General features: G+C 45.7%; 2 protein-coding genes across 2 annotated transcripts in view; both read right to left on the bottom strand.

The window, feature by feature from the left end:
• The window catches only part of LOC144149709 (L-2-hydroxyglutarate dehydrogenase, mitochondrial-like), a 17,343-nt gene extending 1,900 nt beyond the window's left edge, over nucleotides 1-15,443 (bottom strand). The window contains exons 1-5 of the mRNA XM_077681363.1: nucleotides 15,282-15,443; nucleotides 12,634-12,770; nucleotides 11,362-11,513; nucleotides 7,876-8,007; nucleotides 635-832 (exon numbers count right to left, since the gene is read on the bottom strand). Coding sequence (XP_077537489.1) covers nucleotides 635-832; nucleotides 7,876-8,007; nucleotides 11,362-11,513; nucleotides 12,634-12,770; nucleotides 15,282-15,421 — 759 coding nt within the window. The 5' untranslated portion in view covers nucleotides 15,422-15,443. The remainder of the gene's footprint in view (nucleotides 1-634; nucleotides 833-7,875; nucleotides 8,008-11,361; nucleotides 11,514-12,633; nucleotides 12,771-15,281) is intronic.
• The window catches only part of LOC144149820 (L-2-hydroxyglutarate dehydrogenase, mitochondrial-like), a 106,296-nt gene that overhangs the window by 17,678 nt on the left and 72,702 nt on the right, over nucleotides 1-15,916 (bottom strand). The window lies entirely within an intron of this gene.

Raw genomic sequence — 15,916 nt, 5'->3', positions numbered from 1 at the left:
GCAAGGCCAGAAGTGTGCTGGCTACTTTTGGAAGCAAGTGGTTGATTGTTGGGCTTAACGCGCCGACACAACGCAGGCGATGGGGCGCACCGTAGTGGAGGGCTCCTTCAGATTAATTTCGACCACCTGGGGATCTTTAACGTGTGCCGAAATCTTGTACACACGAGCGTTCTTGCTTTTCGCCTCCACCAGAAAAGCGGCCGCTGCGGCGGGAATCGAACCCGCGGCCTCATGCTCAGTAGCACAATGCCTTAACCACTCAGCCACCACGGCGAGTGCACTTTTGGAAGCGTGGTAGGATGGACTATCAAGCAATTCAGTGGGACACACACACACAGTAGACTCCCATTAAGACAGACTCGGTTAGGATGAGCAAACACTTTCCCTTTCTTATAATGCACAATCTGCAAAAAACATTCACACAAGACGAATTTCTGATAATATGAACATGTTTTCCTGGCCCCTGCAAGTTCGTTTAACCAGCAGTGCACTGTGTGCATGACTACGCATGCGTGTTTCGGTGTGAATATACATTCGACCAGTGCTTACCTACGTTAGCTGCCTACGTTATTTTCACCTTCACCCAAGAGAAATGCACCCTGAAGGCACTTTTTCCTCTCTTTAACTGTGGTACCTGCTTGTCGCCGACCACCCGAACGGGGTGGGTGAGGCCACCCGCTTCTGACTGGCTCTCGGCGACTACCTCCAGGGCCTGGACCGGGAAGTTGAGGTGGACGTCCCCACCGAGGCCGACAAAGTCCCGGCCGTAGGACTGGGTAACCTCGCCCCAGTCCACAATGCCCGTGTGGGGAGACCAGAGTGCCTGCAGGCCCTGGGAGCACCCACAAAGAGGACAGCCGTTCACAACTGCACTCTCACCACCCCCCCCATTACCACAAGCCAAACTAAGACTCTACATGTTAACGCCATGCCTCGATTAGGAGTGGCGCCTAGGGATTTGCGGCCACAACGTACAGCTGCTAAGTTGTTGTTTTTTGTTCAATAGATTCCGGTATCAGCTCACCGGCGGCGTATTCAACTGCGTGGGCCGCATCGCACCTCATCCGCTTGGCTGCCTCGTGCCGCGAAGAGAGGGTGCGCAGACCTGACGTCACAAGTTGTGGCGCCACCGGAGCCTACTTAAGGCATCATCGCTGCTGTCAAGACGGGATTTGCGGCCACAACGTACAGCTGCTAAGTTGTCGTTTTTTCTTCAATAGGTAGGCATAGTTTTTAGCACTGTGTTTCAGCTCTGCTTATTTCTTGTGGCTGCTGATCCCAATTTTGTTTGTTTTGAACCGATGTCTCAGGACTAAATGGGTGTAGACGTGTGCACATACCGAGCGCGCGTCGGCTCGTTTCTAGCATGCTGTGTACTCGTGCATGGTGGTACCGAACGTTTTGTCGCCAGTGCCGGCCTTGTTCGCGGTCTGTGCCCTAGGGTCACCTCGGTGCTTTCCGCGTGCCTCGTGCTTCTTCTGCTATGTGCAGGAGATGTACAGTCTAACCCTGGTCCTAAGATTGAAGATGTTCTTGTGCTGCTGAGAGAGTGTCACGCCGAAACCTTGGCCACTTTGTGCGAACTCAAACTAGAAGTTACTAACATCATTGCTAAAGTCAACTCGATCGAAAAAGCAATCAGTAGTGTTCCCCAGTATCATGGCCAGTTTACTGCTGTCAATAATTCTGTTCAGCAGGTCAAACAAACCGTAGCAAAAACTAACGACGAGCTGGCCGAGGTTGTTGATGACATGAACAACAGGATGCGGCGAAACAACTTAATCGTGAAGGGTTTAGACGAAGTAGAACGCGAGGGCTATAAGGAATCGGAAAAGATCGTGCGAGAGTTCTTCTCTACTCACCTCCAGCTCGAGGTCGGTGACATTGAACGCGCTCACCAAATAGGCCAGCGTCGACCAGACTCCCAGCGTCCTATCATAGTCAAATTTTTGAACTTTAAGGCTAAATCTGAAGTTTTACTTAATGCGCCGAAACTCAAAAACCTCGAATGGCCCAAGGTTTGGCTGGAAGAGGATTTTTCGCCTAAAATTCAGTTAGCACGCAAAAAGCTCCGTGATTTCGTGAAGTCAACCCGCACGGAAAATGAGAAATATAATATTCGCTTCAATAGCCTCCACTTTCGTGACAGTGTCTTTCGGTACAACCCTACTTCAGATTCTGTCATCAAAGTATTCCCCACTGCACAATGACATTCCGATTCAATTTCTTCTCCAGTAGCCGTATCAGAAAAAGTATCGATAATACTAGCAAATTTCCACAGCTTGCTCCCTAAAATAGATTTTTTGAAAACCTACATGCATACTTGCTCATCGGACATAATCATTGGAACAGAAACCTGGCTTTCTGATGTCATCACAGATAGTGAATTAAGATTTCCTCGCCCGTTTGTTGTTTTGAGCAAAGATAGAACTGTCTCTCGGGGAGGAGGTGTTATTATCGTAATCAAACAGGACTACCAGCCATCACTAATAACAATCGACTCCCCTCTCGAACTAGTCTGGATTTCTGCCACCATTGGATCTATCAAATGTGTTATTGGGGCACGTTACCGCCCCCCGGATTGTCAGAATGACTTTGTTGACCTCCTAAATGAAACGCTTGAGGAAGTGTCTGCCAAGTTCTTGAATCGTATTATAATTTTAGCTGGTGATTTTAACTACCCCGATATTGAGCGGTCGAACTTGCATCTTAACAATCCTTACAACCGTGCAGAATATCTCCGTTTTCTTCATTTCACTCAAATTCACAACCTCAGTCAGCTTGTGCAAGAGCCCACGCGTGGAAACCACATCTTAGATTTAATTTTAACAAACCACCCCGTCAACGCCTGCGTTCGTGTTTTGGAAGATATTAGTGACCATAAACTCGTTCATTGCTTGCTATCGCTGCCACGTCCAGATAAAACTATAAAAGAAAAACGCTTGCGGAACTACGCGTGCGCATTCGTCGATAAAATAAACAGCATGCTCGCGGATTTCACCCTTCACTTTCACAGAAACTTCGAGAATAGATCTACTAACCAAAACTGGTGCTTGTTCCGCAACAAACTAAAATAAATGGAAAATGCCTGCATTCCCACACTGACCGTTAAAACACAAAGCAATGATCCTTGGTTTACACGGGATGTCAAGCTCTGCTTAAATAAGAAAAAAAGAGCAGGAAGGCTTCGCGAACCAATGCAGTTGCTGACTGGCTACAGTACAAACAGCTCGCTAAACTGGCACAGACGGCGGTTGTTGAGGCCAAGGATAAATACTTTAACTCAACTTTACCTACTCTATTAAAAACCGATCCAAAGAAGTTCTGGCGCACGGTAAACCCTAAGCAAACTAACTCATTCCCTGCATTAAAAAGTGCTGATGGCAGCTTACTTTCACTCAGTGAGTGCGCTGAGACTCCAAATAACCACTTTAGTGAAGTATTTACAGAAGAACTACCAATAAATGAGTCATTAAACCTTGCTGAAATAGCAATAAGTCATCCATTTCCTGAAATAGCCATCACCGCAAATGGTGTAGCCTGTGCTATCAATCGCCTTTCCCCTAGCACCAGTCCTGGACCCGATGGTATCACTACCAAACTACTGAAACTCACGATGGATAAATCATCTTTTCTTCTAGCTCTAATTTTTCAGCAATCACTTGACTCAGGATGTATCCCAGACGACTGGAGAATAGCAGAAGTAACTTCAATTTTCAAATCAGGTGATAGCTCTAGTCCTTGTAATTACAGACCAATTTCTATTACATCAGTTTGTTGTAAGATATTAGAACACATACTGTATTCCCAAATAATGACCCACTTGAACCTAAATAATCTTCTCCTGGAAACACAGCATGGTTTCTGGCGCAATAAGTCCTGCCAGACACAACTACTTGAACTAATAACTGATCTCCACACTTCTTTGCATTCTTTTTCTTACATCGATGTCATTTTTATAGATATGTCTAAAGCTTTTGACCGCGTGCCCCATAAGCGATTACTGCTTAAAATTCGCAATCTCCAGTTGGACCTAAACACTACTCGTTGGATTGAGGCATTCCTAAATAACCGCACTCAGTCAGTAAAAATAAATAATTTCTTATCTAAAAGCGTGCGCGTTAAATCTGGGGTACCACAAGGCTCTGTTTTGGGCCCCCTACTGTTCCTAATATATATAAACGATATAGCTAACAACATAGACTCCAACATACGCCTTTTCGCTGACGACTGTGTGGTTTACAGAACAATAGTTAATCCGGATGATGTTGCTACTTTACAATCTGATCTAACAAAGTTAACAAATTGGTGTCGTACATGGCAAATGGAAATTAATACGGATAAGACAAAATATGTAAAATTTTCTACAAGTACTGATAAATCCCCTAATAGTTACATAATTAATCATACGCAAGTTGAACCAGTTTCTTCATTTAAATATTTAGGAGTTATTCTTAATGCAAACCTGACTTGGAACTCTCACGTCGAATTTATCATTACCAAAGCGCTGAAAAAACTTGGCCTCCTAAAGCATCGATTACGGCAGGCTAACTTTGACACCAGGCTTCACGCTTATCTTTCGCTAATTAGACCTTCATTAGAGTATGCGTCAATAATATGGCACCCCCACCATCTTTATCTTACAAACTTACTAGAATCCGTTCAAAATAAAGCTGCAAGGTTCATTTTATCATCCTACTCCCGACAGCAAAGTGCATCTTCCATGAAAAAATCCCTTGCCCTTCCACCCCTTGCCACGCGCAGAAAATTTTCCAGGCTGTCATACTTCCACTCTCTGTATCACAGCGCCCACCTGTTTGCACGCACTCACATTCGTCCAGCCCCGCACGTTTCATCTCGCCTTGATCATGCGCATAAAGTCAACCCTATATTCGCCAGAACAAATGCTTATCAAAATTCCCCGCTTCTACTCAGCATCGCCGAATGGAATTCATTGCCATCCCACATAGCCATCTTGACGCAGACTTCATCGTTTCAATCTGCACTCTTAGCCTTCCTTGAAAATGAATATTTATGATGTTTTTTTTTACGGCTTCACATCTGCATTTCCGCTGTACGGCGCTTCTTGTGCCTAAAATGTTTTTTTTTTTCCTTCTTAGTGTAGTAGTTCCCATTGTTCATGTGGTTGATTTATTGAACTGTGTTGCCAAGAACTGATTTTATCTGTGTATAATTTAGTCCCCCCCTATGTAATGCCCACGGGCCCTTAGGGTATGTATATGTATGTACCGCAATTACCCGATTCTAACGCGCACCTTTTTTCCGGAAAAATAGGTCGAAAAATAGCATGCGCGCTAGAATCGGATACGAAACCGAAACTGCCGAAACAACGGAAATTTCGTCCCGCCCATCGCCATCTCTAGATGGCGCCAAAGCTTTTAGCATCGATATTTCGGACACAGGAAGCATAGGCTCCTAGGCTTTTCTATCGGCATTCACACAAACCGTCAAATCGTTCCACTTGCGCGCTCGATAACATCAGTGGTAGCAGCGGCTCTCACTTGTTCAAAACGAGCGGTCGGCTGAAGCGTGCGCCTCTGGAGAAGCTCGCAGGATGGGCGTGCGAGGCGTGGGCCACGATCCCATCGACCATGGTTGAACATCCGTTATGAAGTGTGGCATCGCAAGCGCGCTTGACGCAACCAAGGACGAGATGTTGTGGTCAGCGGAGAGCGACGAGGAGTGAGATGAGTAACATTACTTCGAGAAATAAATCGCCCGTTTCCCTCGCATTCGTTTTTCTTGCTCACAAAGTTCCGTGCGCGTTACAATCGGAGGTGCAAGTTTTTTCAATTTTTTTGCCCGGAAAATCGGGTGCGCGTTAGAATCGGGGGCATGTTAGAATCGGGTAATTACGGTATGTATGTATGTATGTTTGACAAAACCATGTGCACAACAGTGTTTTTGTATTTCCCACCACGCAGCCAGGAATCAAATGTGCGAATGCACACTCAATAGAGCAGTGCCTTGGTTACTGACCCACTGCAATGGGTTCATTCATTATTGCCACAACTTCCACCGCTTGTCCAAAATGATATCAAAAATTCAACATTCAAATTTTGCGGGTTTAACATTTAAAGCAACACCTCGGCTATGAGGCGTATTGTAGTGGAGAACTACAAATTAATTTCAACCACTTGGGGATCTTTGACGTGTATCAAAATCTCGACACATGGGCGCTTTTGCTTTTCACCTCCATCAGAAAAGTGGCCACCGTGGCCAGCATCGAACCCACGTCTTTCGGCTCACCACCACACTGTCTTAGCAAGTAAGCCACTGCAACAGGCCACTTGTTCGAATTAAGTTGTCTACTAATAAATATTCTACTGCAGCTGCTTTGAGCCATTTCAACTTATTCGTTCCCCACAAATGCTTTCCCCTCGTTCTGTTGCCCTGTTTTCAAACTTAAAACGTGCAGGTCAGACGCAGCGAAACTTGGGAACAAGGCACGTGACGGGTCCAAACCAAACTAACTTCTTAGCATTTTGCTCCCGCCTCTCAAACACATCATGATGCCTAAAGGATGGGAATCAACTGCACGCAATGTGGTAAGAACTTCCTGGCTGCCACACGTTATTTTGAGAAAAAGAAAAGGTAATTTGCAGCGTCCTTCTGTTCTGTACATTCACGGCATTCAAGGTTGAAGCTTGGGCATTGAAAAATTATTACGCTACTCACTTGTTTTGTGCCCCATTTTGAGCTTTGCCTCTTTCCAATCTACTTTCACACGCCGATATGCACCATCTGCATTTTGACTCCTTTCCACAACACACTGATGTCATGCACTAAATACGCAGACGATGGGGCCTGCGGTACCCTAACCTTGGCACAAAAATCCTTGCCTACAAAATATTGTACGCTACTGCAGGCAGCATTTCACTACAAACAACATCTACCACTTAAAAAGAGGAATAAAATACGTACAGATTTTACATCTCTTATATTAGTGAGGGATCCTATTCCCCATGATGAATTGTTTCCTCCAGAATTTAGTCGGTGAACATTTTTAGCATGTGATGCATTTAAGGATACTTCTAAAAGCAAAAGGACAAGCTCTTGGTGCATTTAGAATTCCTGCAAGCCCACAACTGTTACAGAAACGAGTGAACAATACACATAAGCACGCTGATGATGAAATCAGCATACCTGCCATGGGAAGTAGCATTGAGTACATCAGCTATCCACAATGGCCAGTTAGAAAAATAAAATAAAACAGGGGATGCTGTCCTTGCAGGCTTTAAATAAATGGACAACCTGTGGTATTCAATCCAACAGCTACTCCCATGATTTAGAAATAAACCAAAATTAAGATACCTAAATGTAGCGAGTTTGAGTCAAATACACGCACCTATACTGACTGATGCAGATAAGCTCAAGATTTTAAAAACATGTGGCTGCACTAAGCCATTGTATAGCAGACGACATCCATTCTATACTCAGGTACAACTTAAGAATGACAGTGGAAGTTGTCCCTGTGCCTCGTCACCAAACCCGGCTGTTTCTGTGTGCTGCAGAAAAAGTGCACGACGGCGAGTGTTTTGAGCGTGGCGCAGGCTATTTCGGGATTTTTCTGGGCTTACTCTGCTTATAAATTACTGCAGCGACAACAAACCGAGTACGTGAGACAAAGCAGGCGATATCAAGCATCGAGCATAATCTCCTTCCAAAACATGCGCACGTTGACATCCGGGTCCATCACTCCGGTGAAGAGATACATTGCATGAGCTACTGCTGCTCTTAACTTGCACCCAAGTATAGTACTTGCTGCATTACGAGCTGGGGTGGGGCGAGGATGCAAACTTTTCACTGCTGAGGATTACACGGTAAGTTTTCCACAGGGTCTGGCCTACATACCGTGCAGTTTGGCTCCACACTTCTGATCCCTTCAGCGTCCAGCCGCTTCAGGCCCTTCACGCCGTTCTTTATCCCCCTGTCCTCAAGCGCGTCGAGCCGGGGGACTTCCTCTGGAGTGACAGCAACGATGAGCTGCAAGAGAAACGAGATTCGTGACAACACGACGGTAGAATGGTTTATCTTGTACCCTTTTTTTTGTCACAGTGCCCATGGCATGGCAAATCAGCGACTGACATCATTTGGAATGACTGTCTTTCCAGCCTGTTAAGGGAGGGACAGGTGGGAAGGAAGCGTGTGGGGTGCACCCAGCCACCATTAAAGGAACTGAGAGGACGACACGCAAGTTTGCTTTATTAAAAAGACTGCATTGTCCAGTAACAATGCTGTCAATTTTAATGCAAACTTCAAATAAATAATCTAGACATTAGCGAAAAAAGATGAAACAGTGACAGATGGGGTCCTCGACTGTTCGTCTGTAGGTAGTTTCACAAGTGTGGCAGTGCTTTGCTAATTACAGTAAAGGTGTCTATGGCTAAAATCCAGCAGACCATCTCCAGCAACACAGCAATGTAAACAAGAATCGCACACAAGCACAGCGCCAGGTTGCGGCACCCATTTGGATTCTCGGGATCGTAAAACTGTGCACCACACCTTCAGCTGATGGGAAAAACTCGCAAAAAATTAACAGAAAGTCCTAGGGCCTTGGTATTTTAGTATAAAACAGCTTATAATTCCTTTGAAAGAATGTCTTTCACGCAATGCATTTGTGTTTCAAGGTGAAGCCAACTTTAAAGGGGCCATGCCGACAAAACACACGTTTGGTTCGTAAGATTGCCTCGTTATAATCATACTCACACCACTTTAACGCACACTTCACTCAAATAAGCTACCTAATTAGGAAAAAGGGGAATGGCCATGCGACCCACTAGCTCATTTCCCACAACAGAACCTTTGGCGTCATATGCACAGCCAGTTGATTGGCTGAGGCCGGCAAAAGCAAACGCAAGCTAGGCAGGGCTTATAAGCTTGTAGAACGAGCTATTTGCGCCTAAATGTAATGCATATTCATTTTATAGCAGTAAGAATTGTGGGGTAAACAATAGAATGAAAGTACACGTAAACATAGGAGTACCAATGCGTACTGCTGCTGGTTCTGTGCGCACTATGCTTGTTATAGTAGCTGCCCAGCAGTCTGGCGCTTTGCTGTTTTCTCATTTGACCTTCGCTGATTGGCATAAGCAACACTGTCTTACGTGACTCTAATTGTCGAACATACCTCATGTTTCACGAAATGATTACTACCTATGACAACAAAACCAAACCAGGTGCAAACACGGTCAGAAACAAAGCAAAGGCATACAGTGACCCTGTGCAGTATGGTGGCACCACCTAGGACGACTAACGGTAAAAAAGTGTTTCTGCTGCAGACGAAACAGTGCACTAATGTACGCTTGAAGACCTGTCCTTGCAGACGTCACGAAACACACCATTTGCGGGAGAATCAAAATTTTAACTTGAATTTATTAATTTATCAGCGAATAAAGCATTGTTGGCTGTTGAACAGGCGCTGGGGCCAATAAAAAGCGCCATATCTTTCGAATAGAACAAACAAGGAATTTTCTCTGCATCTTCAAAAAATGGCTTTCCCAGATTGAGTGCTGCTGTACAGTGAAGCCCGTCCATCTTTGAAGGGAGTATAATTACAGAAAGTGACTCTAACGAATGCTTCATTGAAGCGACCCCGAAACTAACGATATGAAAATTAGCCGCCACGACGACTCTAATATTACACCTTTATTTACTTTTCAAAATTACATAGTTCACAGTGAAGTTGCAAATATCGTGGAACTCTCGTCTGCTGTCAATACATGGGTTTCTACGAGAGGGAAACGGAGAGCCCCGTGTCTGTCCACTGGAATAAGACTCTGGTTCGTCAAAGTTGAGTTCAGGTAGTTAATCAGGAAGTATGCTCCACCACAAATTACAAACACGCACCACAGCGTTGCTGGTCATACTTCCTCACAGAGTAAAAGGGCACTGTATTTTTTGCTTTCTTGTTTCGGCACACCACTACTTCCCTCGCATTGGTTTCCTTGCTCATGATTATCATGTATGATGTCTGTCTGCATGGCCATAACATGTGCTTCTAATTGAGGCCACCTCCTATTAGTTTCTAAAAGGTTTCATGAAAGACGCCCCACGTGATGCAACCTTTTAAACTAGGAAAAGCAAATGTCCGCATTAATGCAGCCTTGAGGCTACAGGGGACAGCTCCACAGCTCCATAAGAAACCTTGCAGTTTAGTTAGTTTATGCTCAAATATTGTACGACTTTTCTTTGCAGCTGTAAAAGGATGGATTACAATTTCTCTTTTGCATCTTCGTCGATGCAACGCAATACTGGGAAGGAGTGCAAAGAATGTGCCCACTCAATGAGTGTGGTTACAGAATTTTATATTAATATGAATTAGACTGCTGATGAAATCAGAAAGAAATTACCCGTCTCAATTACAAGCCCACATATATGACACGGCTAAGGGTACCTGGTTCAGCATGCTTAAAGGGGCGATGCAGACAAAATGCAAGTCTGTTTTATTCGAAAGAATCCGTGTTTTATAGTGCCCCCAGCGCTTGCCTGGAAGCAAACGATGCTTCATTCATTCAGAAATTAATCAATTTAAGTTAAAATGTTGATTATCCCACCAAAACGCATGTTTTAACGACATCTGCAATGACATCATCAGAACGGGTCTTCAAGCTAAACTTGGAGTGAAGCGGAGACTTGTTTACCATTAGTCAACCTAGATGGCACCACAATACCACTGCGAGCTGTTTTCTGCATTTGCTTTGTTTTTGACCATGTTTGTATCTGGCTTGTTTTTGTTCAGGGAGAAAATAATCGTTTCGTGAAACATGCTGCTTGCTCGACATATACGGTTCCGTAAGACACCATCCCTCATGCCAATCGGCCAGTGTCGGTTGAGACAACCCCAAAGAGCCGCTTTGCTGCACAGCTAAAACAAGTATACTGGTGCCATACCAACAGCAGTACACATCGGTGCTTCTATGTTTACGTGTGCTTTCGTAACTTCCCCTGTTTATCCGACTATTTTTACTGCTATAAAAAGAATGTGCCCTAAATTTAAGTGCAAATAGCTTATACGCTCTGCCTAATTTGTGTTTGCTTTTGCCGGCCTCAGCCAATCACAGCGCTAGCACATATGACATCATAGGTTCTGTTGTGGGAAATGAGCTAGTGGGTCGCATGGCCATTCCCTTTTTTCCTAATTATATAGCTTATTTGAGCGAAGTTTACGTTATGAATGGTGTCAGGCTGATTCTAACCAGGCAGTCCTTCGAGTGAACCAAACGTGTTTTTTCTGCATGGCGCCTTTAAAGGCAGCCATAATCAAACAATGTACAAATGCTGTACATTTCAAGGCTGTAGTGAAGATGCGTACTCAGGGCAGGTGAAGCATTCCCTTACCTTTCCACATTTCTTGTAAGGTATTTGGTGGTCATCAAAGTACTTGTAGGACAGTTCGAGGCCCCGCACACAAAGCCTCGCTTTTAGCGATCCCGGAGCGTAATAGATGCCAGCGTGGATGACACCACTGTTGTGGCCACTTTGGTGAGCAGCTGGAAAGAGGTGTGCAAATGTAAGACATACACATTTATTTGGCGTCCACACGTGAAACTCGTGGATAGCCGTACATCGGCAGCACCACCAAAGAGATTAAAGGGACAGACAATCGAATTTTGTCGAGTATATGCTCTCTATCATAAATAAAAGAGCATCCCTTAAAACACCTTAGCGCGAAATGGTTTTGCTGATAACGCCCTAGAACTTTTTAAATCGAAATTTTTAGAAATACTAGCCGTATGTGTCCTCCCAAAAAAGTAACCATGACACACAGTTGCGCGGCAACATACTTTTGTCTGTATGCGAGATGAAAAACGGTATTCAAAAACTTGTCCCCAGCTAAAAAAAAAAAAAAAAGGAATCGCAGGCTTTCTGATTACTTTATGTGTTTTCTTGTTCACTAGTCCATTTTGCGTGAAGGCGCCATCTGTTGGGGTGAACGATAGGTAGAATGCTGCCTTCATGTTGTGGAGGTCATCAGTTCGATTCTTTCCCAGCGTTTCGTTATTTTTTTTTTTAAGCTGCCGTTGGTGTTTTTTCAAACTGAAAACAAATATTTCGGCAGAAGAAATGCCCCTGACTCAGACAGAATCGTCAAACAACGTACAACACAAGCAGGAAGCTCCTTCACTCGGTCTGTTTACTGAACACTGCCGTTGACTCTGGACTGGGCATGGAGGTTCAATTAGCCGCACTGAGAGCAACGCAGCAACGGCGGCGGTGGGCGGCGTGCAGTAAAAATTTTCAAAATAATGTTTAAAAATATGTATACAATTTAAACTTATTCAAATACCTGAGTTAAAATGTTTTCAATAAGTGAATAAATGCTTCAGCTGTTTCAGTAGCTGCAAGGTTTGCAGGTCATGTGACCGGGACACATTATAGTGTCAAGTTTATACACTACGAACCGCCACTAGGGTTTCCACCCTACCGCCACCCTTCCGATTTCGGAAAGTTAAGTGCCAAATTGAAATTATTTCCGCCACCTAGTTTAAACATTGCTTGTGGTTAACCCCACTATATAAAACGCTGGCTTTCATATGGGCTAGAGAACATATACTCGACAAAAATAGGTTGTCTGTCCCTTTAAGAAAACACACGATGAAATCTACCTACCAAGTCTGTTCTCCTTTTCGACGACTGCAAACTTCAGTTTGGGGTGCCGTAACGACAGTTCCCGGGCAGTGGCTACGCCCACGATGCCTCCGCCAACGATGACCACGTCGTACTCCTTTTCCGACTTGGAAGAAGTGCTGGAAACGTAAGCGCAGAAAGAAAGAAGAGGAGAATCACGAGCCATTCCATTTCGTGAAGGTGGATGACCAGAGAATGGATGACAACATAGAGGTGACACACAATTTAGGGGAGGAATGAGAGAAAATGATATTTTTCTTGACCACTGATGATGGTCATCCCTAAGAAGGACACATGCATATGCGCACACACTTCCATTTTGGCTCTAGCGACCTTAGAAATAGTGCCCATTGGCAACTAATATATTGATTGATTGTAGGGTTTAACGGGCCGACGCAACGCAGGCGATGAGACGCGCCGTAGTGGAGGGCTCCGGATTAATTTTGACCACCTGGTGATATTTAACGTGCGCCAAAATCTCGTACACACGGGCGTTTTTGCTTTTCGCCTCCATCGAAAAGCGGCCGCCGCAGCCGGGAATCGCACCCGCGACCTCGTGCTCAAGCAGCGCAACGCCTTAGCCACTGAGCCACCGCGGCGGGTCGGCAACTAATATAACTAAGATGCATATTCAAGTGATGAGGTCCAAATCATGTTTTCAGCGGCGCGCGACCTTGGCGGTGACCGCGTGTTTGTAGCACACATACCGGCACGTTTCTGTTCTAACAACTGGCGAATCAAAAACACGTGCCATTGTTCTTGGAAATCGAAAATACGGGAACCCTACCCATAAAAGCTTCGCTTAAGAAATAGCGGCTGTGGACGCAAGTAACATGAGGTGTTACTTGCGTCATAGAAAGCGCTAGAGTCGCGAGCGTGTCGTTCGGCCACCTGTCGCTACTCCTCAATACTGGCTTGCTGAAATATTTGCGTCACAGTGAGGGCAAAGTTAGGCGACTTCTGGGAAATCGGTACTCGCACGTTAGGCCGCGGGTGCTTCGAAAGAGTCTCGAGGAGAACTAGATATATCCGCTTCGCATCACTCCTCCACAATATGTAACAATCGTTTACATTGGACTTTATGAGATATAGAGTTAATATGAGGTGTAACTTGCGTCTTAGAAGGCGCTTCAGCCACGGGCGTGTCGTTGGGCCACCTGTCGCTACTCCTCAATACTGGCTTGCTGAAATATTTGCGTCACAGTGAGGGCAAAGTTAGGCGACTTCTGGGAAATCGGTACTCGCACGTTAGGCCGTGGGTGCTTCGATGAGGCTCGAGGAGAACTAGATATATCCGCTTCGCATCAATCCTCCACAATATGTAACAATCGTTTACATTGGACTTTAACGAGTGCAACGCGAGCAAGTCCGTCAGGCGGTTTGCAGGGGTCTCTCGAGGAACTTCCTGTTGCCATATGCACACTAACTTTGACCAGGGGGTGCGCTTTGCGCGCACTTCTTCCTATCACGGCTGGCTGTGGTTGCCGACTTCCGAGTTGGGTATTCTGCACACGACCGGTAGTGACAGGCGGTCATAGACGGCGCGGAATCGCGTTGCGGCTTGCCGAGGGACGCCGTGAGCGAGAAGGCAAGAAGGCATTGCCGTACGCCACTATCAAATTCTGTTCTGCTGACTCGGGTGAACATAGCCTCCTTCATCTGGATAAGAACACGGCCAAGCATGACAAAGAGCCTGCTTAGGCGACCAGTTTCTACGTGCCTGATGTTGCGCCTCCTTGGCGGCACCGGTTGCCGTTGTTACTTCGACAAGGATAGCTGGGGGTGTATTTAATTTTGCATTCTACAAATTGGCTTTTACTACAAAAAGTATGTTTGGGTTATAACCCCTGTTCATTTATTTTTGATTGGCTGCAAACCTGCCATAGCGTTGCTGGAGCGGGTGTTGTTCCCCAGGTTATTCTTTTTATTTTTGGGAGGGGGGGAACATGGAAAAAGAATTGGAAGAATTGGCTAAAGTCAGAGCAGAATGAGGGTAGCGGCAGCGACGCTGATGTAAAAACGGGTCTCAGATCTTTGCGGGCCTGTTTAACCGAGTATCCCAAGGTAATCTAAGCTCACTTAACCTTACTTGGCCTGGGTTAATCAAAGCTAAATTTATGAAGAAACCCTAGCGCCAGACCAGAGCGGATCTTCGGACGGAAGTCAACCGCAACTAAATGATTGCTTCCCGCTCAGACGGAGCGACAAATGCCACTATACTTCCGTGTTGAGTTTAAGTCGGTCGATATCGCCCCGACAGACAGAAGAGCACAGTATATCCAGAAATGAATCCACAAATCCATAAATTTCCAACGAGTTCACTCAGTTCAGTAACAAAGTTTTATACTGCAACATGCAGCATCGGGAATTTCAGTAACCAGTTCTGTCTAAACTAAACGCTCGACATTTCCCAAATTTACGCTAAGGGCCAGAAATAAACAGACCGGTAGCCTCAAACCTGCGACACACATGCTTCAGGGTGCGCGCGACCTCGCGTTACGAAATCGGGTCAAGCAATCATCACCGGTTTATCGGTACCTGCAACTCGATTATCGCTTACTCAAACGCCTGGGGTGCACCTGAAGGACATTCGCACGTCATTGAACAACCATTTCTTCAAGTTTCCTTACCTGGAGGAAAACATGCATCGGTGCGCTTGAGCTGCACTTTTCCATCGTAATAATATCGGGCGATATTGTGAATAAACACTTGAACATGCAGTTCTGTGCGTCAACCAGCTGTTCAAAAGGCACGAGCTGCGCGCGGCCATGTTGGCGTCTGCTCGGATTGCCTGAATTCCGCCTTTCCAATTTCCCCATACGTTAGTAGTGACGTCACTCAATACAGAGGAACGACTAGCGCGGGAAGTTTCAGCGCAGCGTGAGCGTCTGAACTTTTACTGAAGAATCGAGCGCATTCAAACTACGTCACGGGAGTTAAGGGATCACGTGGTGACGCTCGCGCACGCGCGGTGCTCTTGCTTTCCCGGCGCGCCGCGTGCGCGCCGTCTGCGAGAGCGTGCGTTTGCGCCCGCTCTCTTCAGTTCACTCCAGCCGCGCTTCCGGCATGTTCTTGTGATGGGCCTCTGCCGTTGGCGCCATGGAGGAGGAACTCAAATGTCCCGCGTGCAAGCATTTCTACTCCAATCCGGTGCTGCTCCCGTGCGCGCACTCGCTGTGTCTAAACTGCGCGCTGAGCGCCCAACAACCTGCCAGTGCGCCGACAACCCATCACGTCGCGAACTCAACTTCGTCTTCGGAGGACA

Source organism: Haemaphysalis longicornis, unplaced genomic scaffold (genome assembly GCF_048455015.1).
Source record: "Haemaphysalis longicornis isolate Haplotype H1 unplaced genomic scaffold, Haemaphysalis longicornis Haplotype H1 scaffold_8, whole genome shotgun sequence".
In the NCBI taxonomy this organism is placed as follows: Eukaryota; Metazoa; Arthropoda; class Arachnida; order Ixodida; family Ixodidae; genus Haemaphysalis; species Haemaphysalis longicornis.
The sequence above is the reverse complement of the archived record's forward strand: the minus strand, read 5'-3'. Positions and strand labels throughout refer to the sequence as shown.